Source organism: Chelon labrosus (genome assembly GCF_963514085.1).
Source record: "Chelon labrosus genome assembly, chromosome: 24".
NCBI lineage: Eukaryota > Metazoa > Chordata > Actinopteri > Mugiliformes > Mugilidae > Chelon > Chelon labrosus.
Genome location: NC_140357.1, coordinates 12110946 through 12136171, shown reverse-complemented (window position 1 = coordinate 12136171; position 25226 = coordinate 12110946). Strand labels below are relative to the sequence as shown.

At 42.3% G+C, this 25226-nt stretch overlaps 1 protein-coding gene across 1 annotated transcript; it reads left to right on the top strand.

Moving 5' to 3' along the window:
* Positions 1 to 24995, top strand: LOC311509437 (protein Shroom2-like). Its single transcript, XM_084574649.1, has 10 exons — positions 1 to 221; positions 914 to 1062; positions 15018 to 15125; positions 15218 to 17537; positions 17722 to 17777; positions 18997 to 19620; positions 20198 to 20716; positions 21163 to 21337; positions 21428 to 21700; positions 21847 to 24995. The coding sequence occupies exons 1-10, from the start codon at positions 36 to 38 to the stop codon at positions 22117 to 22119; spliced, it is 4683 nt and encodes a 1560-aa protein (XP_084430775.1). The 5' UTR covers positions 1 to 35; the 3' UTR covers positions 22120 to 24995.
* The last annotated feature ends 231 nt before the right edge of the window (positions 24996 to 25226 follow it).

Genomic DNA, 25226 nt, shown 5'->3' with positions numbered 1-25226 from the left:
ACGATTTTGATGGAGCCCACTGACCTGGAGGCATCATGGATGCCGGGGACTACAGAGACAACCTCCGAGTTTCAGCTGGAAGGATGAAGTGGTGGCGGGAGGTGGACAAATGGAAAGGGACGGAGGAAGAGCTGGTGGAGGTGAAGCTGCGAGGCAAAGCGCCCTGGGGCTTTACCCTGAGGGGAGGCAGTGAGCACAGAGAGCCCCTGGTCATCACAAAGGTGATGTTTGGATCAAGCCTGTGTTTCTGAATCATGTATCGTTGATTAATCAATAACCGATTATTTTCTGGATATACAAACAAGTGGCGTTTGAGATTCCTATGCGTGCAATTTGTTTTTTCATTCTTTTATATTTTTTATTAGACTCTTGACCCAGAATTTAAGGCTTTTCTGTGTCTGAAATATTGACCCTTAATTAGAGCAGTGAACACCGCAGCAGTGTAGTGTGATATATTACACTTGAGGTTAAAATTCTCCACTCTAATTATAGCACTAAAGTCAGATTAATCAGTCGTAGCTGTAGAAGTTCAAAGACTCAGACTTTGCATGAATTTATGGAGCTTGTGTAGACATTTAATCCCTTCAGCGTCGATGCTTTTCTCTACCTGCTTATCTCCCAAAGCCTGTAAATTCAGGAGGTGAATAAGCAACACACAGCATACACAATGGGCCTCCTTCATATTCTGTTAGATGGAGCAGTGCACATCCAGCTGCCTCAGATTACAGGCGGTGAAGGGTTAAAATATTAATCAGAGCATCAGGTTGCGGCCAACGCAGGTCATTCTGGATGATGAGATTAAAATAATTTCCTCAGTGAAACATGCACCTTAAAAAGGAGCATTAGGGTCTTTCTATGATAAATGCTAATGCGAGTGTGCTAGTAAATATGTTGCCATGATCATTTTGTCCAGGTGGAGGAGGGCAGCGCTGCAGCAGCAGTCCGTCTTCAGGTTGGAGATGAGATGGTGAGCGTGAACACAGTTCCCCTCGGTGGCTCTCGGCAGGAGGCCATCTGCCTGGTGAAGAGCTCCCACAGGACCCTGACCCTGGTTGTCCGAAGGTACCACACAACAGTGCACACCTCAGTTTGTTGTTAACTTTTTCTTCTTTTTTTTAGCATAATAGTCCTGAGATGATAAATGTTGTCAGCAAGTCAAAAATCTGAGCAGATACTTGCCAACATTTAGCACTTAAGAAGTTTTTGTTAGACAGATGTCAGAAAAAATAGCGGTTTCAGATTAATAAGCACACCATCATCAGGAAGTCAAAGGTCAAAGCCACAGCACCATGATAACAGAAGAACCTTGTATTTACTTGACCTGACTCTAATGACATATAAAGTGTAGGAACATGTTGCTCACAAGAACGTCGTGTCCTAAAAATAATCATATCCCACCACACTCTTTTGCAAACATTTCTTTTATCAAGAGGGGGTTGGCTGAAGCAGACCCAGCCTGACAGCCTTACACATGGGCCTCTTGCTGCCTGTTTGCCCCCCGATGGTAAAACAAAAGCCAGTATTGTGGAGGCAGTTGAGCTCTAGCCAGCACAGTTATTTCAGAGTGCAGATAATGACTCGTAAATTACGCCAAGAGCAGCCCCCTCCCTCAAACCACCACCAGTGATCCTCAGAGACAGGAAGCCAAGTGCAAACTCGATATTTATTGTTTTAATTATTGTCTGATATTTCATGTACTGATGCTTTGTCATCAGAAATGTAATCTATATTAGACTTTACTACTTTACTTTGGGCATGTTCAGCAGCATCAGGCACAAAATAAGTTGCTCCACCTGCTGCTGCTATGTTCATTCAAACCAGGTGTTTTCAATCACTGTGTCTGGCTCTAATCACTGTCTGTTTGAGTAGTTTTGCAGCCATCTGTGTAACAAAAAATTATGCAGTTGCTTCTTAAAACCTCTCTCTTACTACATGTGTCCCTGATGTCCTGTCAGAATAATATACTTACTGGCAAATGGCAACAGAGTCTTAAAGCTTGAATCCAATTACTAGCTGCAAAGCCACAGGCGTGGGCTAAGCTTGGCAGAGCAGGTTGAGTCAACAGGAGGTTAAGGTGGACTGATGCTGTTTCAACAACCTGCTGAAGTGGAAACACTTGATCTGAGCAGGTTTAGAGAAAAAACACCAGGCTCGAGTGAAGAAGGGAAATTTTAAAACGTATCCCAGGAGATCGTTGAGTCGCCATCAGAGCTGCTTCAGTCCAGGCGTCCTCCCCTGTTTTCAGGAGGAGTGGTATAGTCCATGTTGCCTAGGTGAGTTGACACTGCTTAGTGGGATAGGCCATATCAGCAGAGCCCATTGTTTTCAGGGGCTTTGGCTGCTCCAACAAGCGCACAGAGTACGTGCTCCTGTCTGATTTTCTTTCCTCTCTATGGAAATGTTTGGCTTTTAGAAGATAAAGAGAAGATTTTCACTCCCAGGTACTTCTTCTTTTCCTCTACTCTTGTCTCCTTTTCCTGCTGTTTCATCTCCTCTGATTGAATCATTTGGTTTCCTCGCTAGGTGGATTACATCAGGAAGCAGTGAATAGGTTTGAGATAATAGCAGTTTTTCATCTAGATGACACATAAAGGTTGAGAGGCAGTGACACATTTCCCTAAAGGATCAGTTTTAAATTTAGAAAACAACAACTGGCAAGGCATTTTTTCCTTAACTTCCCATGGATTTATTGGTGGACAAAAAAGATGGATGACATTAGTACAGGTAAACCGATGCTGTTAGTTAATCTAAATCTGAGTGTAACAGGAAAATATGAGTGTTTTATGTCAGTACCGTTACAGCTTACTGTTACCACAGAGTTTAGGTTAATGAGACATGGTGTTTTGTGCCCATGCTTACAATGACAGACAATTTTTCACTTAAAATAAAGAGGGGGGGGGGGGGGGGGGGGATGGCTGGACAATCCTCTAAATGTGTTGTTTAGATGATGGAAATGTTTCATATTGAGTCAAAATAGGCATGTTTTCTCAATCAACAAATCTGCCAAACACATCACTTTTTAGATGTATGCAAATCAATCACACATAAGTGTTGATGGAGGGACTTTTAAAGGCTGATATTTAGGGTATGCGCAAATGTTTTTAACATTTTGGACATAATACAAGTTACTAAGTTGGAGAAATCTGCTGTGTTACCTTGATGACTAGCAATCCTGTGCGGTTTCAAATTGCCTGTATATAAATTAAACAGTTTGGGGAATATGTTGTCTGTCGATCAGAGTATTAGCAGACAATAAATAAATGACAAAATGGCACAAGAAACAAAAATGCACCGTTTTCATTCCGTTCAGCTGTTGTTCCAGATGTTGCTCATCTTCATGTTTGCAGCCAGTCAACGTTAGTATTTTTCTCTACACATTACATTACTCTCCTCTCTTTATTTTATTTTTTTTTTGTTGCCGGTGCAGGCAGTGACACACCGCTAAGCCCAGCTGTGATGACGCTGGCACTTTCTATTGTGCCATTCTGTTTAGAGCTCAGCGGGGCCAGATCGGCCCCACAGGCCGCTGCTCCTGTCTGTTTGCGTTGCAATGCCGGCAAGCTGGTGAATCAGCAAGATGTGTCACCGCTGAGCTGTCTGATGGGAGCTGGAAATGAAAAGCAGGGAGTGATGGGAGTGATAGGTGAACTGGTCAGAGAAGGAAAGAGTGATAATGTCATTAGGGACGATGCTCTGTCCAATTTCATCCCTTAATATTTTGCTGCATCAATTATTTGCAGAGTGTGCACAAAAGAAAAAAGTTAGACAAAATCTTCTGAAGACTTACGTTTTGCTGCTCAAATATGTAAAATAGTTAAAACACAAACAAGTGTGAGGTTTAAATCCTTAAAATCGTTTAAGTAGCAGAACCATATTTCAAATTTCAAGTTTACGGACTGAGGCTTTAAAATAACAACTTGGCAAACAGGCCATCATCCTAGTCCTGTAATAAATAACAGAGAGGGTCATATGAACGGTAACCTCCCTTCAAACACATGATTTGTATATCAAACTCTCGGAGACAGCCGCCGTTCCCCTCCTCGCTGGAGGAGTTATTTCATGGCAAAGGAGTCACTCGGTGTCTGCCTCCTCCCCCACTCTGCCTGACATTGGCTGGTATCTCTCAAAACAGACATGAGTCCGGGCCAAACATTCCTGTCTGTGATGTGTTCCCTGACAAGGTCACTGAAGTAGATCTTCAGTAGGAGGAAAAAGAAACGATGGAATATGATGCAGAGGTGTCAGATGATGGGGCAACATGGAGTACTGGCATGAGTGTTCATGTGGTGGTTCAGAGGTCAGGTGTTCCTAAAGTCACGTTATCTGGATTTTGACCACAAACTAATTACTAGAAGTCCAACAAACGGTCTTAACTCATGAGCATCTACTATAACTTCAATCTTTTAACTCACTCACTGGTTAATTTTTCCCAGCAGCCTCAGCAAAACTCTGCAGAGCCATCCACTTACAGCCCAAACACTAGATTACAGCAAGGACGCCGGACAGGACAATAACTCCTCCCCCTTGTCTCAAATCCCCCTTTATAATCCCCAAGGAAATCTCTTCTGCAGCGCAAGGAGTGTGTTTGTGTGTTCATACAGAGAGGAGGAGGAGGAGGAGGAATGCAAAGGCTCCTCAGTCATGGAACTGCCAGATTCCTCTGAGCGCTTGCTGTTACGGCTTCTCTTTAGAACTCGCAAAAGCCGCTACTGAGCGGGTCACGCAGTCAAGAACAAAAGACAGTCGCAGATTCAGCGTCACTTCAGCTTGGATGCCATTTATTAATAACAAAAAAAAGGGGATACTTCAGCTGATTATATTCCTTGTGTTACAAAAAAGGAAAAGAAAAACATTTCTGCAATCTGCCTTTTGCAGTCAAAAAACTGTCCCGCTTCCCACTTTCACCAGTGTTTGCATTACTTTCCCCGGGTGTCCTAAATCACTTCTCAATCACTGCAGGCGGCAGCTCTGACCCAAAAAAGGAGGGGCAAACAACAATAAACAAAATTTGCAGTCCATAATACATATGCTACAATACCAAAAAAATATTATGTTCTAATAAACCAAGTAATTTAAACGTCTGTTTTCAAATAAAGTTATAAATAAATGTATAGATTAACCAAGATTCATTTTGGCCTCAACATACCGGCCCCTAATTGTAGATGCTAAGGCAGCACAATTACTGATACACATTCAAAACAGGTCAAAATGAAACAGCAGGGTCTTCATACATTGTCAATATATAAACATACAAATATTTGCATCTCACAAATTCATAAACCTTTCATAGTCCATAGTTCATGACAGCTCATGTGATTCCTGGTCCGTAGGATCGTATGTTTAGAGTCCCAATATCTTTGTGGGATGTATGAGTTCATCGGAGTGTGTGCATAGTCCAGTGGTGTGTATGTATGGTGTTGTGACCCCAGCCCATAGTCCTTAGAAATTAATCTGCTGCCTCCAAGAGTAGGCAGAGTTTGTCGATGGGTCTCTGTAAAACATTGTTCTTGGTTTTTACCAAGACACTCCTTACAAGTCCCTTGGATCCTGGGAGTGTTTTTACAACCCGGCCCAGGAGCCAGGAGTTCCTTGGAGCTGTATCATCCACTATGATGACGAGGTCGTTTTGGTGGAGGCTCCGTTTAGGGTGATACCACTTGCTTCTCTGCTGAAGAATTGGAAGATATTCTCTGATCCATCTGCGCCAGAAAAGATCTGCCAGGTACTGTACCTGTCTCCATCTCCTTCTAGAGTACAGGTCAGTCTTGTGAAAGAGTCCTGGTGGCATAATTGGTTTTGTTTTAAGTTGAAGGAGGTGGTTTGGGGTAAGGGGTTCAAGGTCATTAGGATCACATGACACTGTCGTTAGTGGTCTGTCGTTCATTATGGCCTCCACTTCACATAGTGCCGTTTGTAGGTTTTCATCATCCAATGTTTGTTCTTTTAGGATAGAATATAGAATCTTTTTTACAGGTCTGATAAGCCTTTCCCACACGCCACCGTAGTGAGCTCCTGATGGTGGGTTGAACAGCCATTTTACTCCATCCTTTAATAATGCGCTTTGTACTTTGTGATTATCCAACCTTTTAAGAGTGTCCTTTAGTTCTTTCTGTGCCCCTACAAAATTTGTTCCATTGTCCGTGCGAATGGTGGTTACTGTTCCTCTGCGACAGATGAATCGACGTAGAGCATTAATGCAGGAGTCAGTGTCCAATGAACTTGCCATTTCTAAATGTATAGCTCGACTCACCAAGCAAGTAAAGATCACACCCCAACGTTTAACATGTGCCCGGCCCCGCTTCACCTCTATGGGCCCAAAATAATCAATACCCACATGTGTGAAGGGTGGAAGATCTGGGGCCACTCTGTCTTCTGGAAGGTCAGCCATTTTCTGCCCAACAACCTTAGATTGCATACGTTGACAGAGTACACAACTCTTGATGATACGCCTACAAGATGAATTGGCATGAGGCAACCAGAATCTTTGCTGAAGTTGAGAGAGCATGTGACTTCTCCCTGAATGCCCAGTCTGCTGATGAATATGGTGTAGAATCAGCTTGGATATGTGAGAATTTTTTGGCAGTATGATTGGATTCTTTAGGTCAAGAGGCATTGCTGATTTGCTTATGCGTCCTCCTACTCTTAGTAGGCCATTTTCCACCATGGGATCCAGTTTACAGATTGAGCTGTTTGTTTTCACATGCTTCCCATTTTCCAGCAGTGCAAGTTCCTGTGAGAAGAAACGTCTTTGCTCAAAGAGAATTACTGACCTTTCTGCCTGTTTTATATCTTCCACCGATAGATGCCCTTTCACAGTGATCTGGAGAAGGTTAATTTTGGTTTTCAGGCCTTTTACAAATGTCCAAGTGTTTAGGTAAATTTTTGCAGATTTCTTTCTTTGACCTAACAGATGAAGAAGCTCTTTGAACTTTAACATCCAAGCAATCCCTTTCTGTAGTCTACTCCATGAGGAATAATACTCAATGAATTTGCTGGTTGGATTTTTCTCCCCGATGCTCACACTGTTAACAGATGCTTCGTTTTTTACCTCTAAATCGTCTGAAGGAATTTGTCCTAATGTTTTAGGGATTTCAGGCCAATCTGTTGCCGGTCTCTCCAGATACGTGGGACCCTTTAACCATCTTGATTCCAGAAAGGGTTTAATATGCAGGCCACGTGATGCAGCATCAGCTGTATTGTCCTTAGAGCCAACATGTCTCCACTGTCCCTCTTGAGATAGATCGTGGATCACTGAGAGTCTGTTGGCCACGAAAGTATGGAATCTCTTGGTTCGGTTGTGGATATATCCCAGCACTGAGGTGCTATCTGTCCAGAAGGTAGAGTCTGAGATTTCTATTTGGAGTTCCCTTTTTAACATCCTGTCCACCTTTACTGCAAGAGTCGCTGCAGCCAGCTCCAACCTAGGGATTGTAATTTGTTTGAGGGGGGTGACCCTGGCTTTCCCCAAAATGAATGTGACATGGATCTTTCCTGCACTATTTGTGAACCTGAGATAACTGACTGTGCCGTAACCCACCTCACTGGCATCGCAGAAGTGATGAAGCTCTGCTGATTTGACAAGGCCAAAGTTCTTAGGTTTTGTACATCTGTCCACTTGAAATCTCTTGAGTTGTTCCAACTCTGTGATCCATATCTGCCATCTCTTAGCAAGTTTTTCTGGGATAATTTCATCCCATCCACATTTTGATTTGCAAAGCTCTTGGAGTATTTGCTTGGCTATGAGTACAAATGGAGCAATGAATCCCAAAGGATCGTAAATAGAGCTAACCATGGAGAGAATACCTCTTCTGGTTAGGGATTTTGTCTTGATGGCCACTTTAAAGGTAAAAGTGTCACTTTCTGTGTTCCACTGGATCCCAAGTGCTCTTTCAATGGGCAGTTTCTCTCTATCCAAATCCATTTCCTTGAGATTGCTGGCTCTCCGACACTCAGGAATACTCAGCAAAACCTCCCGGCTATTACTGACCCATTTAGCCAATGAGAAGCCTCCTTGATAGCAGACATCTTCAAGGTCTCTGATAAGTTTAACAGCTTGATTCACTGTAGCCACTGATTTAAGACAATCGTCAACATAGAAGTTGTGTTGGACTGTTTCAGTTACTTCCTCGTTATATTTGCAGATATTGTCTTTTGCTGTCTGTTTCAGAGCAAAATTAGCAATGCTAGGTGAAGAAACAGCTCCAAAGATATGGACCTTCATTCTGTAGGCTTCCAAAGGTCTGGAAATATCTCCATCAGGCCACCACAGAAATCTGAGGAAGTCCCTGTGTTTATCGGGAACATACACCTGATAAAACATCGCCTCAATATCTGCCATAAAAGCAACTTGCTCCTGGCGAAACCTGAGCAAAACTCCAATTAGAGAATTCGCCAGGTCGGGACCTTGGAGGAGTTCCTTATTCAGAGAAGTGCCTTTGTATGACGCAGCACAATCGAACACCACTCTAAGTTTACCCTTTCGGCGATGGTAAACAGCATGATGAGGTATATACCATACCTGTCCATCTTTGCGGTCTAGCTGCTTAGGTGGCACCTTCTCGGCGTAACCTTTGTTGAACACCTCATCCACGAATTTCTTGTATTCCATAGCATAATCTTCATCTCTCCTAAACCGTTTAAGAAGATTTAAAGTGCGCTCTTTTACCATTTCATAGTTGTCAGGCATGATTGTTTCCTTGTGGCGAAATGGTAAGGGTAGATAATAGTGTCCATCTAGATGCTCAACTGAAGTTGTGACTATCTCCATGAATCTTCTGTCCTCAGCTGACATCTCATTCTTCTCTTCACTTTCCTTTTCAGAGAAGTCCTGGTTATATTGTCTTATGAGAAGATCTTTTAGTTGATCAACTGCGATTCGATTGACAGTTGCTGCTACAGGTCCAGATTCCATAGCACCACAAGAACTGAGTGGACCATTTACCACCCATCCAAACACTGTCTTGACTGCATATGGTCCATTTCCTTGACTGTTAATTATGTCCCATGGCTCCATTGCCTTAGGAACGTCGACCCCAATAAGAAGCTCAATATCGGCATCAATTTCATTCAATTGTATGCTGCTCAGATACGGCCATTTTTCCAGGTCCTTTGAGGTGGGTATATTATCTTTTGAGACGGGTATTTTACTCTGTGTGTACACTTTTGACAAGTTGAGGTAAGTACTGCCATCCAAGTTGCCAACTTCCAATCCAATGAGTTCATAACTGTTTACTGGTTTCTTCTGACCCATTGTTTTTAAGACAACTGTTGTTCTCCGTGATTTGGGGTTCAGCTGTCTCATCAAATTTTCTGTGCAGAATGTGGCAGAGCTGCCAGGGTCAAGGAATGCATAGGTCAATATGAATTTATTTCCTTTATCAACCTTCACTCGAACTGGCACAATGGCTAATGCACAGTCTTTACCATTCCCGGTTACATCTCCAGCTGAAACCAGTGCGCTGCTGATAGATGTATCTTTTATACCAGAAGACTTTGGCTGAGGATTATATGTGGTATATTGTGTTGTCGCTTCCGGGCTGTCTATATGCAATATTGTTGGATGACTCCTGTTACATCTTTGACATATCAGCCGTCTTTTGCAATTTTTACTTAAATGTCCCTTTATCAAACATCCAAAACAGTAACCATTGGTTTTTAGAAAGTCAACTTTCTTCTTATGTGGATGATCTTTAAATTGTGAGCAATCTGTTAACACATGCTTTCCTTTACAGAAAATGCACGATGAAGACAAAGGATTGCCCCCTGGTGGCTGTTGTTTGGACGTGCAGTGTTGTATCATATCTGAGAGTGGTGGGGCACTGCTGTCAACATCAGTTGCTACAATAGTAGCAAAGCTGCTTCCCTTACTCTTAGGTGTTCTCATAAGCGCTGGTTGGTTTCTGGGGACCATTCTTTTATTGAGAAGTTGGTGGTCTTGGATGTTTCCAAACAATGGGTCCAAAAGCATTCTTGCATGTTTTTCCATGAATTCCACAAGGTGCTGTAATCTGGCTCTCCTGTTTGTTCTTTGTAGAACATCATAGGCTGCAACTCGCCATCTTTCACGTAGTTTATAGGGAAGCTTGAATACAATTGACCTCATATTGGAGGGAATATCAAGTTCATCCATATGATGTAAATCCTGCATAGCATTAAGGCATCCCCTTAAATACAATGCATAGGCATGAAGTGCTTTTCCATCGTCAGGTTTTAAGGCTGTCCAGTTCAATGCCTTCTCTAAATAAGCATTTGATATCTTGATTTCATCCCCATAATGCTCCTTTAATAATTGTTTGGCTTCCTTATATCCTCTGTGTGAATCCATATGCAGACAACTTTGGACAAGACTTTTGGGCTGGCCTGAGGTGTATTGTTCAAGAAAGTAGAGCCTATCCTGGCTGCTACTAGTTTTGTCCTCAATCAGGTGCTTAAATGCTTGAATAAATGACTTATATGCCAGTGGATCTCCATCAAATACTGGCACCTCCATGGTCGGCAACATGGCTAATTTCTGTTGCATAATTATGAGTTCCGCCATTTCAGACTGTTGTCTTTGCTTTGAAGTGACATGATGGCTGGGACTTTGTACTGAATCCTCAATACTGTGCAGTCTAGGTGGTAAATAATATTTCTTTGGTAGTTGTGTGTCTCGCTGCTGAAAGCCGTTTCTGTCCAAAGATGTTTGAAATTGCAGGTTTCCCACAGTTGTCTGAAGAGGTGTTTTAGGTACTGCACCCATATTCAGAAACTCAACAGGTGATACATCTGGATCCATAAAGTCTATATTCTTTTGTTTGCTTGCTTCAAGATATGCATTCATTCCATCCTCTTGAGTTTCACTGTCCATGTCAAGATTTTGCAGAGCCTTAACTTTGGCAGCCGATGCTGCAATTTCCGTATTGAGTTCCAAAGTCTCCATTGCTGTCTTTAATTTTGCTTCTTGCAGCCGCAGTGCATGTTTGTCCTTTAATGCAGCAGCTTTGGCCTGCAGGGCAGCATTTTCAGCAGCTGCTTTTCTGGCTGCTGAGGAGGCTGATGAGGAAGCTGTAGATCCTTTTGTCCTTTTGGACACATTAGAAACACTGTCATGAGGGTCAACTTTTGATTGTGCAATTTGTTCTTTCTTCCACATTTCCACATCTTTGAGCCAATAATCAAAGTTAGTCATCCTAGGCTCATACCAGTCCACATTATCCTCCTCTTTCTCCTCCTCTGATAAGAGCGTTTGCACAGAACTATGAACAGCACAAAATTCCCCCACAGCTTCATGAAATGACTTCAAGCACTCATCAACATGATCAACACTTCCACCATCTTTCATCAAAGTTTTGATCTCATTCATTTTTCTCGTGCAGGCGCCCAGTCTTCCCTTACGGGACGCTTTACGAGTTTTTAATTTTATTTCTGCCTCCTGTGTGCTTGTTGGGACGTCCATTTTATTTAATTACTTTATTTTTATTTTTATTTTGTGTCCTTTTATTTCATTTATGTTTAATTGTGTTGTATTTTATCCGTTTGTTTGCGGAATAGCACCGTCCTCGCGGGACGCTCCTTTAATTATCATTCATCACACAGTGCGCCTTCAAACACATCCAACAACATACAGTGTTTATTTCACTTTATTTGCGCTCTTCCGTTTAGCTCCTCCGTTCATCTCACATCACCACTTCCATTTCATACTCGTAATATTTCCAGCAATCCATAAACATCGATGTATTTATTCATTTTGTTTTCTTGTTTACTCACGACCGGTCCAGAATCTGCACTCCGGCGTGTCAGTGCGGCGATGTGTCCGTTCCTTCTTGATCGTAGCGGAGTTTTTTGACTTATTGTTACGGCTTCTCTTTAGAACTCGCAAAAGCCGCTACTGAGCGGGTCACGCAGTCAAGAACAAAAGACAGTCGCAGATTCAGCGTCACTTCAGCTTGGATGCCATTTATTAATAACAAAAAAAAGGGGATACTTCAGCTGATTATATTCCTTGTGTTACAAAAAAGGAAAAGAAAAACATTTCTGCAATCTGCCTTTTGCAGTCAAAAAACTGTCCCGCTTCCCACTTTCACCAGTGTTTGCATTACTTTCCCCGGGTGTCCTAAATCACTTCTCAATCACTGCAGGCGGCAGCTCTGACCCAAAAAAGGAGGGGCAAACAACAATAAACAAAATTTGCAGTCCATAATACATATGCTACAATACCAAAAAAATATTATGTTCTAATAAACCAAGTAATTTAAACGTCTGTTTTCAAATAAAGTTATAAATAAATGTATAGATTAACCAAGATTCATTTTGGCCTCAACACTTGCGTTCGTCAGACTGGGAGTAGTCAGAGTGTGACTTTTTTTTTTTTTTTTTTTTTTTATCCTGAAGTGTTTTTGAAAGAGTTTGTGGAGTGGAAGTGTCCTTATTGAACCAGAACAGTCATGCAGAGCAGAGACAGCTAACATACACAAACAGAAAACTGTCTCAGGTCTTTGGTAAGTTTTGCTTGTTGCATTAATGCATACCAAAGCAAGTCAGTCATCATTACACCACATCATCTTTTATTCTTCTTTCTTCAAAATGAGTAAATCTGTCAGTTATATTATGTCAGCCTGTATGCAAATAGATCGAATAGTAAACAAGTTTATATTGTCCTTTCTTAAAAGAGGGAATCCATCATGTTATTACTGTACTATGATATTTTTTCATCTCTTGTGATCTCCCAGTAGAGTTTAGATTTCCCTGCAGAGGTTGTTCAGAATGCTAGATCTTATTCTTTGAGGATGCGTAGGAAAAGACGAGATGAGCTTCTTAACGTGTCGTCTTTTTGTTTCCCTCTCCTAATGTCTGTTTCTCTTTTTACCAAATTACACACTCAATGACGGCTGTACGAGTGCTGAACTGGGTCAGCTGTGTTTCAGTTTCATGTTTAGTGTTTTTGTTTTTTTCTTCAAAGAACAGAGTCTGGCTCATATTTCCTAGGAGGCAAACGGTGGCGTCTCCTCCCCTGTAGAATATCTGTGACAGAGCAGCTGTATCCCCTGACAATAGACCCTCAGCGCTTTAGAAAAAGGGACATTTGCATTTTCATTGTGCAGGAGCTTGTTTGGAGGCAATGGAACTCTCACTTTGTGTGTCACATCGGGCAGAGGGAAGCAAGGTTTTTATATTGAAGTGCATCCATGAAAGAAAAATAATTGTTTATCAGCTTTAAAGCATTTTATTAGGAAATCTTCAGTTTCCACCTTAAACTGTATTTAGAATTGGTTAAAATCACTTATAGTTTAGCTATAGTTTGACGCCCAAGATGGAACTGTAAATAAATGAGAGGGTTTTTTGTGTGTGCCCAACCTTTTGACTCGTACTTTGTGCAGTATCTGTTTACTCTTACTCAATGATAGCTTAGGTCTGTGCTGTGAGATTTGCTTTTCTTTTCTCCTGGGTAACTTAAAAACAGTACAACAGCAAAATAATAGTAACAAGTAGCTGCTGGTTGTACTAAAATACTTTTGCTTACCTTTTTTCTCTATTATTTCTTAATTGAATGTGTTCTTTTTCTTATTTGACTTTTGGGGGAGTTGGAAGTAATGCAGTTGAAATGCCTTGACAAGATTAGTGCCACATATTTCTACAGTCACTGGAGAGATTATGTGCAACAAACCAGAGCCAGGTGAAATATTGAAAGTAGATAGAGGGTGTCACTCTTTCTTTATTCCACCACAGCAACTGGGAGACTCTCAGACTTCTGGGTGATGGCCAATATAGATGTCCCAGATGAAGTGAGGGTATGGCGGGGAGGGAAAAATACCTTTCTGCATTCCTTTGTTGAAAGAATGTAGCATCTCCATCGTGGCCTGGTGGGGTTAAAGTTTCGGTCAGGGCAGGTAAACGCTCCTCTGGTTGAGATATTTCACCTCTGCCCGACATCTGAACTTGGACAATTTGGATAACAGCTACTCCAAATGAACAGCATTTTATTGAAGGACTCATAATTATCAGTCTCAGAATAGTTTGAGATTCTTGTAGTACATTAAAGGTTCTGTCTCTTTTATTTCTTTCACTATACATGTATTTTTCTAAGAAGGGTCTGCTGGTTGGAGGGCTGATTTGTGTAATTTCTCTAAGAGCTATAAGCGACTAAGCTCTGTCGTGATCATATGGCGGTGACACATCTATGGTCATTGAAAGCTCTTCAACATAAGACAGGCATCTCATCTCGCTGACAATGAAGTGTGTTCTTTTGCAAGGCGTATGGATTTGTTCAGGCTTTCTGTTTTCCTCTTCCAGATTTCCAGAAGTCAGAAAACTAAAATTTCATCTTGTTGTCTGTTTTGTTATCATTTACATGTCCTCCTCCTTTTCCTCTTTCCCCCGTTCTTGACTCGCTGCCCCTCAGGGCTAAAATGGTTGATGTTGTATCGCCACGTACAATGCCATCTGAAAATGAAGTTCATGTGGCAAGGAGCTTTCTCACCAAGATTTTGCGAAGCTCCATGAGGTACCATCACGTAGTTTGCTACGTCTTGTTGTGTTTACTGGTAGTTTTTGGTGAATCTAAGTGATTTTTGGTCATTGAGTTTGTACATTGTTCTATATGTTGCTGGTAGTATTTCAGTGTGTGGTGCTAGTTGTCCAAATATCCTTTAGTTTTATTGTCTGTCCTGTGATGTTCAGCCTCCTCCTTGTTTTTAGTTTTTAGTATTTTTAAATTAATGTGTATTATCTATTGAAAATCTGTATTTCTTTTCCTTTGCATCATGCCCTCCAGGAAGAACCGCTTTAAGGGGTATGTGCAAGTCTAATTTGAGCAAAATTATACGCTAGTTATTAGTTTACATTCAACTACGGACAATAAATTAATTTTCAGGCCAGGAGACCTGAAACACGTGGTGGTGCCCTGCTTTGTTACATGAAGAAACTGAACTGCAAAAGTTCTGCCATTTGTCTTCTTAGAGAATTTGTAAAATGCTAAAGAAGCTGAACTGTCACATACTCCCCGTTTGTGTCAAGCGTTCTGTTGCCTCTCTGCTTTGCAGGAAAAATGATCCAGGCTCTCGGCCCCATTCCTGGCACTCGTCCAAGCTGACAGAAGAGGAGTCTGAGGCTACCCCAGCACCAGTTTGGCAGACAAAACATGAAACAAGGTGAGCTTTTTAGGTTTTGTTTCTCTCTGCGTTGAACTAAGCAGATAATATTGTCATCAAATTCAAGAAATATTTATTTATTAACATTCCAGGCCCAAGGAGTCATCCACTAAAGGGAATCAGCACCAGCTAACGTGTCAGATCAACTCAGTCAACAACATGGAGAGACTAGAGCATCCCTCCCATCCCTACCCACCTGCTCGCCTTTCCCCAACTAAATACATCAGCAGTGCTGAGCCGCTCTGTGGACCAGGAGGCAAAAGAGACTCTGGGTTCAGTTGTTTCTCTAGTGGCTCCAGCCCTCCTGTTCAAGACCCTTCCACATCTAGTAGGAAGAGTACCAACACTGAAAATATTTTCTTCAAGGGACTTCAGAGTGAAGGAACTCAGCAAACTGAGCGACCCAAGTACCTGCAGCCAACGCTGGGGAGCGGAGGCTGGGAAGGGTCAAGGGCAGAGGACCAGCCTTCAACTCGGGTCACTGTGGCAGGAAAACCCAACACAGGCCCAGTGTGGCAGGTGCCAGAGAAGAAAAAGTCCCAGTCTCCTCCTCCCCCTCCTCCTCCTCTGCGAAGTGACAGCTTTGCAGTCACAAAGGTGTTTCCTTATTCTGAAGGACCCAGTGGTTCAGTAAAGAGCCATGGAAGATCTGTTGAAAAACTGTCAGATAACAGCAACCAGAATGGCCTCAGATCTCTCCAAGAGAAACCCTCGGAGGCCAGACATGGCTTGAACCACTTGCCCACCAAAGAGCTCCTCCATCCTAATACAGCTGCAGATTACAACCACAACCAGCTGCACCCCAGCAAACTCTTCTCCTTATCCAGCAATGACATCAGGCAGTCTCATTACACCCAACCACCTGCACACCAGAGGCAATACAGTGACGAAAGCCCCTTTTACCTTCAGACCAAAACAGCTCCTCCAACCAAGACTCAAAGCGTAGGAAGCTACTATCGCAGCCTACAGGAGCTGCCCACAAATGCATTAAGCCGCAAACAAATGAGGCACTCCACAGCATCTATGACAAGTTCTGCTGTAAACCCAAACCTCGAAAGCAGCGTGTACAACAGGTACTGGCAAGGCCTGGCAAGTAAACATTCGGTCCAAGCCGTTGAGCACAAGGCCAGGCTGGGAAAAGCAGAGGGCTGGAGGGGGGAAACAGAGAAACACCAATGGTTAAATAGCAATGAAACAAGCTTCCCAAGTTCCTGCAAGACGAGTGTGAAGGCAAAGTATTCTCTACCTCAGTCTCAGATACCTTACAGTGCAAATAAGGAGCGCAATGGCTATACCCATTTGGGGAATGGTCTACAGTACAACCACCAGAACTCCGAATTTTCTGTTCAAAGCCGTAGCCCAGAGGATGCGGCAAAGAGAGGAGAAGGACACGCTAGTGATGTGAAAAGACACTTTCCAACGCATCAAAATAATGATCATAAAGTCAGTCTTTTAAAGCATCAAGACCCCTGGGTACCTCAAGAAGATCATCGAATATCACCTCTGAAAACCCCACTTCTCCATTCCCTGACACAGGAGAGTAGGAGTCTAGTTGAGAAACAGCCAGCAGCTATCAATAGTGTCATGTCTTCCCAAGATACCGATGACACCACACCTACCAGCAGTGGAAAAGCAAATCGACGCAGCGATCGATACGCCACAACCCTCCGCAAAGAGATCCAACAGAAGCGAGCCCAGCTGCAAAAGAGCCGCAGTGCTGCAACCCTGACTTGTGAAGCAGAGGATGAAGAAGCAGAAGAGTGGAGATCCATGGAGACTTCTACGTCCTCTGGTGTCTCCTTCACAAACACCTACAAGGACCACTTAAAAGAGGCACAGGCCCGGGTCCTCCAGGCCACCTCCTTCCAGAGGCGAGACTTGGGACCTGAGGGTCCCATACCTAAAACCTCCAATGGACGCATTAGAGGACGTAAGCGGCTCCACCTAGCAAAAAGGACGCACTCCTTTTCAGAGCCTGACAAGATAGACAAAGTGGGAGTTGAGGGAGAGTCTCAAACAGGCTCATTTGGGGAGCGGAGGAAGTTTTTCGAGGCAAAACCAACCTTTTCCAGGCCTGTGCTCATTTTAGGTCAGAGTACAAACTCGAACACAGACCTTGAAGATGCGGACAAAACCAAAGAGAAAACTCCCTCTGGTGATTCTGAGAAGGCTCATTCAATCATAGACCCCCACCACCTCAGTCCTGGGAATAAGCAGGAATTGTTGGAGCAGCAGAGGCTTGGGACGTTTGCAGAGTACCAGGCCACATGGGACAAGCAGAAGAAGTCATCAGAAGCCAAGACACAAGGGAGATACCACTCAGCAGAGAACATCTTAGATGCAGGTGCTGAGAAGGCCGTCTGCATCCATGAAAGATCCAGATCTTCTCCTTCTGCTGACTTCTACACACAGGTGACCAAGATTATGTGAATTTCTATACTTCAGAATGACTAGAAAAGTCACTTAAATGTTTTGTGATTTGCTGACATTAGTTGAAAAGGGTTTGAGTTATTTTAAGTAAGTTAAAAGAACCCAATATTACACTCTCTTTCTGTCTTTGCTAAAATAATCCCTAAACTTAACTTTTCTTTTGCAGAATATCCCCTCTCCATGGAGAGACCCTCAAGCACATGAGAGCAGTTTAACCACGAGGTGAGCTTAATATTTAGTTTTGTTTGTACTCTGCATTATAAAAACTGCATAAATGATCAAATGTAGAGCAGAATTTTTTTTTATTTTATTTAGTTTTATGTGGGATGTGCTTGATCTGTGGCATTTCAATACAAAAGGAGAATAGGTCTCGGTTTCTCTCCTTTATAAAGGAGATGGCATTCATGGGTGTAGTTTATGACTCCTTCAGTCATAAACTACACCCAGATTTACAAAAGTATCTGCAGGGGAAGAGTGTATCAGTTTATGCCTAAACTGCAGCTGACAAAGGACACTTCTCTTGCCTACGTGATCAGTGTCTTTGCTAAATGTTGAAATGAATGCACAGCATTTGCTCCTTTGTTGATGTGCTGTCGTTTGCACAAGCTGGGACATCAATACCATTCGAGAAAAGTTGATCCTCATCTTTCAGCAGGCTTTAGAGTAAGAGTAGCTTAAGTGTTGCTGAAATTCTTTCATTCTAGTGTTACTGTACACTTATGTGGTTATGTTTCCAGGCTTTTTAACCACTACAATCTGAGGGCAGGTGTTCTGACAGGTTTACTGTACATTTACTGCAGCTGATTTCATATATGAATAGATGTTATGGTGTAATACTGCTGTATTATATGTAATTGAAAAAAGAAATACTCAAATACTGTTATTACTTTAAGTCGCACATTGCTTTATCTCCGACTTGACTCACATGTAATGCAACCTGTGTTTGGTTTTCACACACGTCTTGAGTTTCCTGAAATGTAACACGCTCTCTCTGACCAGGCGACAACACCTCTAAAGCTTCTAAATCTCCAAGTTACCAGACAGAGTATCTATTAGTGTCATTCAAGTACAACAATCAGACATGTTGAACATCATCTGCCAGATTTGATTAAACCACATCTTAAGAAAAATCACTGATGACACATGTTGATGTCCAGTTTTTATCCAGTGCCAGCACAAAAACAGATGGCACCCTGAACATATAAAAAAAAACACACACAATCTGTTCATTACTGTCAGCGTGTTGGTGAACCTGTAATAAATGTCAATTTATTCTGTCAAAGTCGGTACAGTTAAATATCAGTGACAACAAACAAGTACAGACATCTCGTACTTTAAACAGAGCTGCACAAAAGGAACACTTCAAACGGTTGATAACCTCGTATCTAAGAATAATAAAAACCAGGTCCTGATGACATTTGTCTTTTATTTTGACCTCCAGAGTGAAGACGGAGAGCAGGCTGCGACACGAGCCTGACCCCATCCCACAGCTGGTCTCGTCAGTACCCAGAAACGAGGGCCTTGTCCCAGGCCTTCCTGACCACAGGACCAAATTAGACACTGCAAATCCCTCGCTCACTACACTCTCCTCTGGCCCTTGCAGCCTCAGCCCGAGCATTGGGTCTGAGGAACCAGCCGAGCCTCCACAAACCAAGAGCCTCCTGCCACCACCCAGGTCCCATTTAGGCCTAGAAACCACATCCTCCTCCCAGGAATTCCTCACTGGCGCCCAGACAGAGCCGGCGGCACTCCAGCCTCTGTCCAGCTCTAGTTCTGACACCCAGCGCCATGCTGCTGCCCAGGTCTCGTCCACTGGCTCCACCCCAGCTAGCTCCCCTCGCTTCAGCAGGATGCCTGGACCAGACGTGAGTGAAGGGGGTGTAGAAAAAGAGAAGGAGCCACTGCCACCACCACCTTCTTCTTCTTCCCCTTCGTTCTCCTCCTGGACAGCTGCTCTATCTCTTCCCACGACGGATCGAGTGCGGTCTCCTTCACCCCAGTTTGCGCCGTTAAGGCTGACCGACAAACCGCCAACCGTGTCCATGCAAGATGACTCACTGTTCAGGTAAGAGGCTTAGCCGGAGTTTCAGGTCTCTTCACTGCCCCTTGTTATGTGAAGCTTCTGTTCCTGTAGTAGCAGCAGCTTCGGGTAAATGCTCAGGAGAAAAGTTAAGGAAGCAGTGCAGAAAGAAAAAGCTAAATAATAGAAGACTTATACAGAAGACTTCAAATAACAACAGGTTGGATTGACCTGTAAAAATAAACATGTGTAACGGAAATAAGTCATTCTTTCTTGCTTATAAAACTCATCCAGCAGCTAAAAGTATTAAAAATGTAAAATGTGCCCACACAACAGAAAAGAAGATCAGAGTTTAATCATGCTTGTAGTTAATTTCCTATGCGGTCTGAGACGAATCGAACTGAAGGCTGTAATTTTGTTGAAGCCACATGGCTGCTGTGACCTTTTGAGTTTTGTTGCAGTTCAACTGTATTATCCATCCTTTAATTAGAAACTCTGTCTACTACTGTATGTAGCTTGGATGTTTACTAAAAAACATCCTTGTTCCATTTTTTATTTATAATGTACAATTAGAAAGTTTTGAAACTTCTACTTTTGATTCTGAGATTTGTTTCTTATCCAGGTCAGAAACTGAATCCACTCCCCCAGCAGTGATGGATGTGAGCAGTCCAGTGAGGAAAGTCCCTGTGAGGATCATCCATGCTGAGAGCAGCTTTGAGCGGCAAGGGCGAGCCTATCTCCCTCAGAACGAGACCTGCAATGTCTTCGAGCCTCCCCCTCACATCCCCTCCCTGGGCACTGCAGAGTTCCCAGCCTCATCCCTGTTCAGTGCTTACACCCGCCAGGAAACACAGGACCTGGGACAGGCGTCAACGTCAGCCCAAGAGACGGTCCCTGAGTCCAGCTCAGGAGCTGCCCAACGCTCAGAAGAGGATGCTAAGAGAGAGGAGCTAGCAAGGGACATCATGGGTAAAGATAAGTCTCTGGTGGATATACTTGACCAGAGTGGGAGGAGGACCACCATGGACCTGATGGAGGGACTCTTCCCCTCAGAGGAGCAGATCCTGGAGGGAGCCCAGCAAAGGAGGAGGGCCTCTGCTGGCTCCCGGCTGCCCACCTCATCTCCTAGGAGCGCAGAAAGGTGGGAAATTTAAACATTACAACTGTTGTGAAATAAACTTTTTATTAAACCAGGAGTGCAAGAACAAAGGGTTCAGATTTGGTTACCGTTCAGTCCAGCTTCAGGATCCATCTCTCAGCCTGCCCTCTTGTGGAATTGTCAAATGTTGCAGTTATGTTTTTATTTGCTGGTTGGAAATTTTAAAATACTTTGACCCCTTTCCAGGATTTAAGAAGATTTGTAAGACTAAAATGCACCTTTTTAGTAATACTTGTTTTAAATATTTATGATTTAGCATATTGAATATTTGGGGAATCGGGTTACATAAATTTACTATCCGTGCTGTGTTTTCAAGGATTCAAGGAGTTCAAGGAAGTAAGACTGTGATGAGAGTAGGATTTTGACCAGTATTTTCACCAGTATCCGTTTCCTACCTTTGTGTTTACCTGGGTTTGTTTGTGTGTCAGGAGGGAGGAGGAGGAGGTGTCTGTATCAGCAGCAGCATCCCTGGTCCCCAGTTCCTCCTACTACAACACATCAGCTCCCAAAGCCGAGCTCCTTATAAAGATGAAGGACATGCAGCAGCTGCTGGAGGAGCAAGACTCTGAAGATGAGCTGGACGTTGACCTTGCCAGTAAAAAGGTGTTACATATATGCAATGTGTTATTGTCATATTTTACTGCATGTAGGCTTCTTACTAATCTCAATTTTAAATGCCTTCCTCTTCTGCAGCAAGAGCTGATCTCCAGCCTGGCGAGGAAGCTGGAGGTACTACGGGAGGCACGGCAGAGCCTGCAGGAGGACGTGGAGGACAATGAGGCCCTGGGTCGCGAGGTGGAGGCCACTGTGCAGCGCCTCTGTCAGCCCAATCAGCTCGACAAGTTCCGCATGTTTGTGGGCGACCTGGACAAGGTGGTGAGCCTGCTGCTGTCGCTGTCGGGACGGCTCGCCCGGGTGGAGAACGCTCTCAACAGCCTGGAGGATGATGCGCCCCCAGAGGAGAAGGTAACAGCCCTGGCCACGTGAACTTAATTCAGCCATAACAGTTGTTGCAGTAAAACTTAATTAAATTACTACGTTTATCTAGATAAATGATGTTTATGCTGTCCTCCTCATATACTTAATAATAAATTATATTTGTCCTGTGTCAGCGCACTTTGACGGAGAAACGCAAGCTTCTTATGCGGCAGCATGAAGATGCCAAGGAGCTGAAGGAGAATCTGGACCGTCGGGAGCGGCTGGTGTCCAGCATTATGGAGGCCCACCTGGACACAGAGAGCCTGGACGACTACAGACATTTTGTTAAAATGAAGTCTGCCCTCATCATTGAGCAGCGCAAGTTGGAAGACAAGGTCAAGCTGGGTGAGGAGCAGCTGAAGTGCCTGGTGGACAGTCTGCCGCTGGAGCAGAGGCCACTGCTCTGATACCTAAAAAAGATCTGGGTCTGGATAAAGATTGAAGCACCAGTAAGTTTGTGGATAATTTGAAGTTAAGACATGTAGCATTTTTAATGGTTTTTAATGTTTATGTGCTTAGACAATGTCAGACGTCTATCTAACGCCAGTGGTATTGCTGTTGTCCATCAAAATTAATGCAGTGAATGCATTTGTCATGTAGCTTTACAACCAAACACTTCTTGGAACGGAGCATCCTCGAGAACTCGGTTACACTAACATGATGTTTTTATTTGTAATTAAGGATGAATTATTATGCCACAGTTTAAAGTATTTTTCCCAGAACATAAAAGACTGAAAGGGAGACAAAAAGGCTGAAAGACGAGGTACTTAAAACATGACAGGTACATGACACCCATCTTTTTAGGTAAAGTTCCTGAGTACAGTGTAAATAGGCTGTTAGATGCTAGCAGCCGCCTCTCTCTCAAGTATCTATTAGTATCCCAAAGACAAGGTATTATAGTGTACTGATATTCAGACACATGGACGTTGTAATACATAAAGATTTATGTATTGAGTATTAAATGCTAATAGTGCTTATAGTGACCAGCATTTTATTTGTGTTGGAACAGGTCACGGTTGGAAGCCTTTCTAACTTTGTATAGATGTCTGAGAGTTGTATGATGAGTTTTCTCTCCTGCTGAATGTGACTGAGTTTGTATTTAATTATCAGTGTGTGTGTGTGTTTTTAGTAATTTATTGTAGCCTCTTTGAAAACATATATGGAGAAAGGTGAAGTGTTAATTTAATTTCACTCATGATACTTTGTTTTCTAATAAAATTAAATGAAGAATTTAAATCCAAAATGACAAAAACAACAGATCATCTAATTTTAAATGTTATCACCTTGTCAAACAAGATATGAAGTAATTGTTTTTGCTTTTACTACAAACCATTCTTCCTTTCCTGTAGGGTGTTATTCTAAAAGAGCAGATGTCTCATTTTAGAGTGTAACTCTTTAATTTATGCTAGAATAAGAGGTGGACTTGATAATGACTGGACTTTTTTTCTCATAAAGACAATGCTGACTTCTTCCAGCAGTAAAGATGTTGAGCCTGCTTGTTTTCTACACAATAATATACTGCTAAAATATGCTGGATGATTTGTTTTTAATCTCAGAGGTTTTCATTCACACGTGGTGCTTTTAGCTGAGATTTCAATTCAGAAATGCAGATGGTATTTTCTGCTATCACAGTTGGTACTCTCTGCTTTGGTCCTTCAGGAGACTCTTTCACATAATATGTATCTGAAGATGTGCCTATTGTAGCCTCCCACATTTATGGATGTGGGTGCAGCCCACACTTCATAAATGCGGTGAGTTCTTTTCATCAACTTAAAGGCAATAAAAAAAAAAAAAAATCATTAACCTGAGAAATTTGTTTTTGTGTTTTATTTCTGACAGGGGTACCTGCAACTCTAAAAGCAATACATTATGATTCGTTAAAAATAAATGTAAGCCTTAGATTGCATTTAACTTGCTATCAGAAGAAGAATGCTCTTATTTTTGTGTTGATTACTAGAAATTTTTATACAGGTGAGAAGTGCTGACAAACGTGATTCCACTTCATATCTGGATATATTCATGTAGACTCCTTTTATACTCATAATAATGCAATAAAAAGAAGTATGAAGGACAATTAAAGTGTGCATTTGCATTGTTTGTTTCCCTAAATTGAGAAATCCTGCCTTACTTGGATTTATTATTGGATTTATTTATTTATATCACCACGTTGTTTTTTTGTGTGTGTCTCAGACCAATGTTGGGAAGAAAAACATGATCTCATTTTTGACCTTTGAACCAACCAAGTACTACAGCAGTTACTGTTTGTTTTGGTTGGGCAGAGCTGGATCAGAAAGAGTCACCCTGGGGGAGATTGTATTTCCGGGAACACATTTGCTCTAATTTACATCTTGGTAATGGTGTCAGGATTTCTTAACCTCTGAGATTGTACGTGTACGGCATCTTTTCCCCAGATCTTTCACAATCCTGAAACCTTCGCTTTCTGGTTCTTTACAATGTGTGGTGACGTATTTTCTTCCAAAGCTCAGTTCACTGATAAAAATGCGGTCTCTCTTTTATGCCTCTGTACTAGGACATTTTACAGCCCAGATTTTTATTGCTCTGTTGTCTAAGTATCCTTCTTTTCTTTCCTTCAGACTGCACCTTTACTACACAGAATGCTTCCACAGAGTGTTAGCTTTACTCAAGTTCCTGGATAGATGGAGAAATAAACCAGAAGCAAAGTCATATTTCTTTAAACAGTATACATACATTTTTCTTTTCAGTTCACAAGAGGATGTCCTCATTATTCACTCTTATGATGTACAGTAGTCGAATGAAACTGCAAATGAGTAGATCTGTAGTGTAACACTTTTACAAATTTATAAGTTTTTTTATAACCAAAATCTATCCACAGTCATTCGTTTAATTATCAGCCAACTCATTTTTTCCTGGTTACTTATCATTAGCCGAAATGAAAACAGATATAGTATATCACCGTCTCCATCAGAGCCTACTGTATTTCCTGACAATCATTTACAGCTTCACAGATATGACGGGAAACCGTGTCCCAGCTATTGGGAGCGTGAGGAGGAAGTGTTGCGCTGTGGCAGTGGATAAAAATCCTTCCTCTTCAGTGTTGTCACTCGTTTTCTCGGCTTCAAGACAAATCACAAGGCGCTCCTCGGAAACTGCTTCTCAAGAACTGCTCAGGTACGTGACACGATGAAGAGTGTGACTTTTACGTTTAGAATCAGAATCAGAATCGGCTTTAATGACCAAGTATGTGCACATACAGGGAATTCAACTCCAGTAGCTTTATTCTCTTGTACATAAACATACGAACTTAAATAAGTGAAGAAAATTAAAAAGATGAAATAAACTGAATCTCAATCTATACACATAAAATATAGAATAAGACCAAATATATATACACCAAACCATTTGTACAGTGACTATATACAATAGTGCAGAGTTTAGCACTCTGTCATTGATTTAAATTAATTGATAAAACATGCTTACTGACATCTTATGCCAGTATTGATGAACACAACGTAGTTGTCAGTTTCATCATTTC

What these genes read in the sequence shown, in the direction of transcription:
- LOC311509437 (XM_084574649.1), top strand. Translation starts at nt 36, where the DNA reads ATGGATGCCGGGGACTACAGAGACAACCTCCGAGTTTCAGCTGGAAGG. An exon ending in CTGACCCTGGTTGTCCGAAG is followed by an intron (nt 1,063 to 15,017) that starts GTACCACACAAC and finishes TCTGCTTTGCAG; the next exon opens with GAAAAATGATCCAGGCTCTC. An exon ending in GAGAGCAGTTTAACCACGAG is followed by an intron (nt 17,778 to 18,996) that starts GTGAGCTTAATA and finishes TTTGACCTCCAG; the next exon opens with AGTGAAGACGGAGAGCAGGC.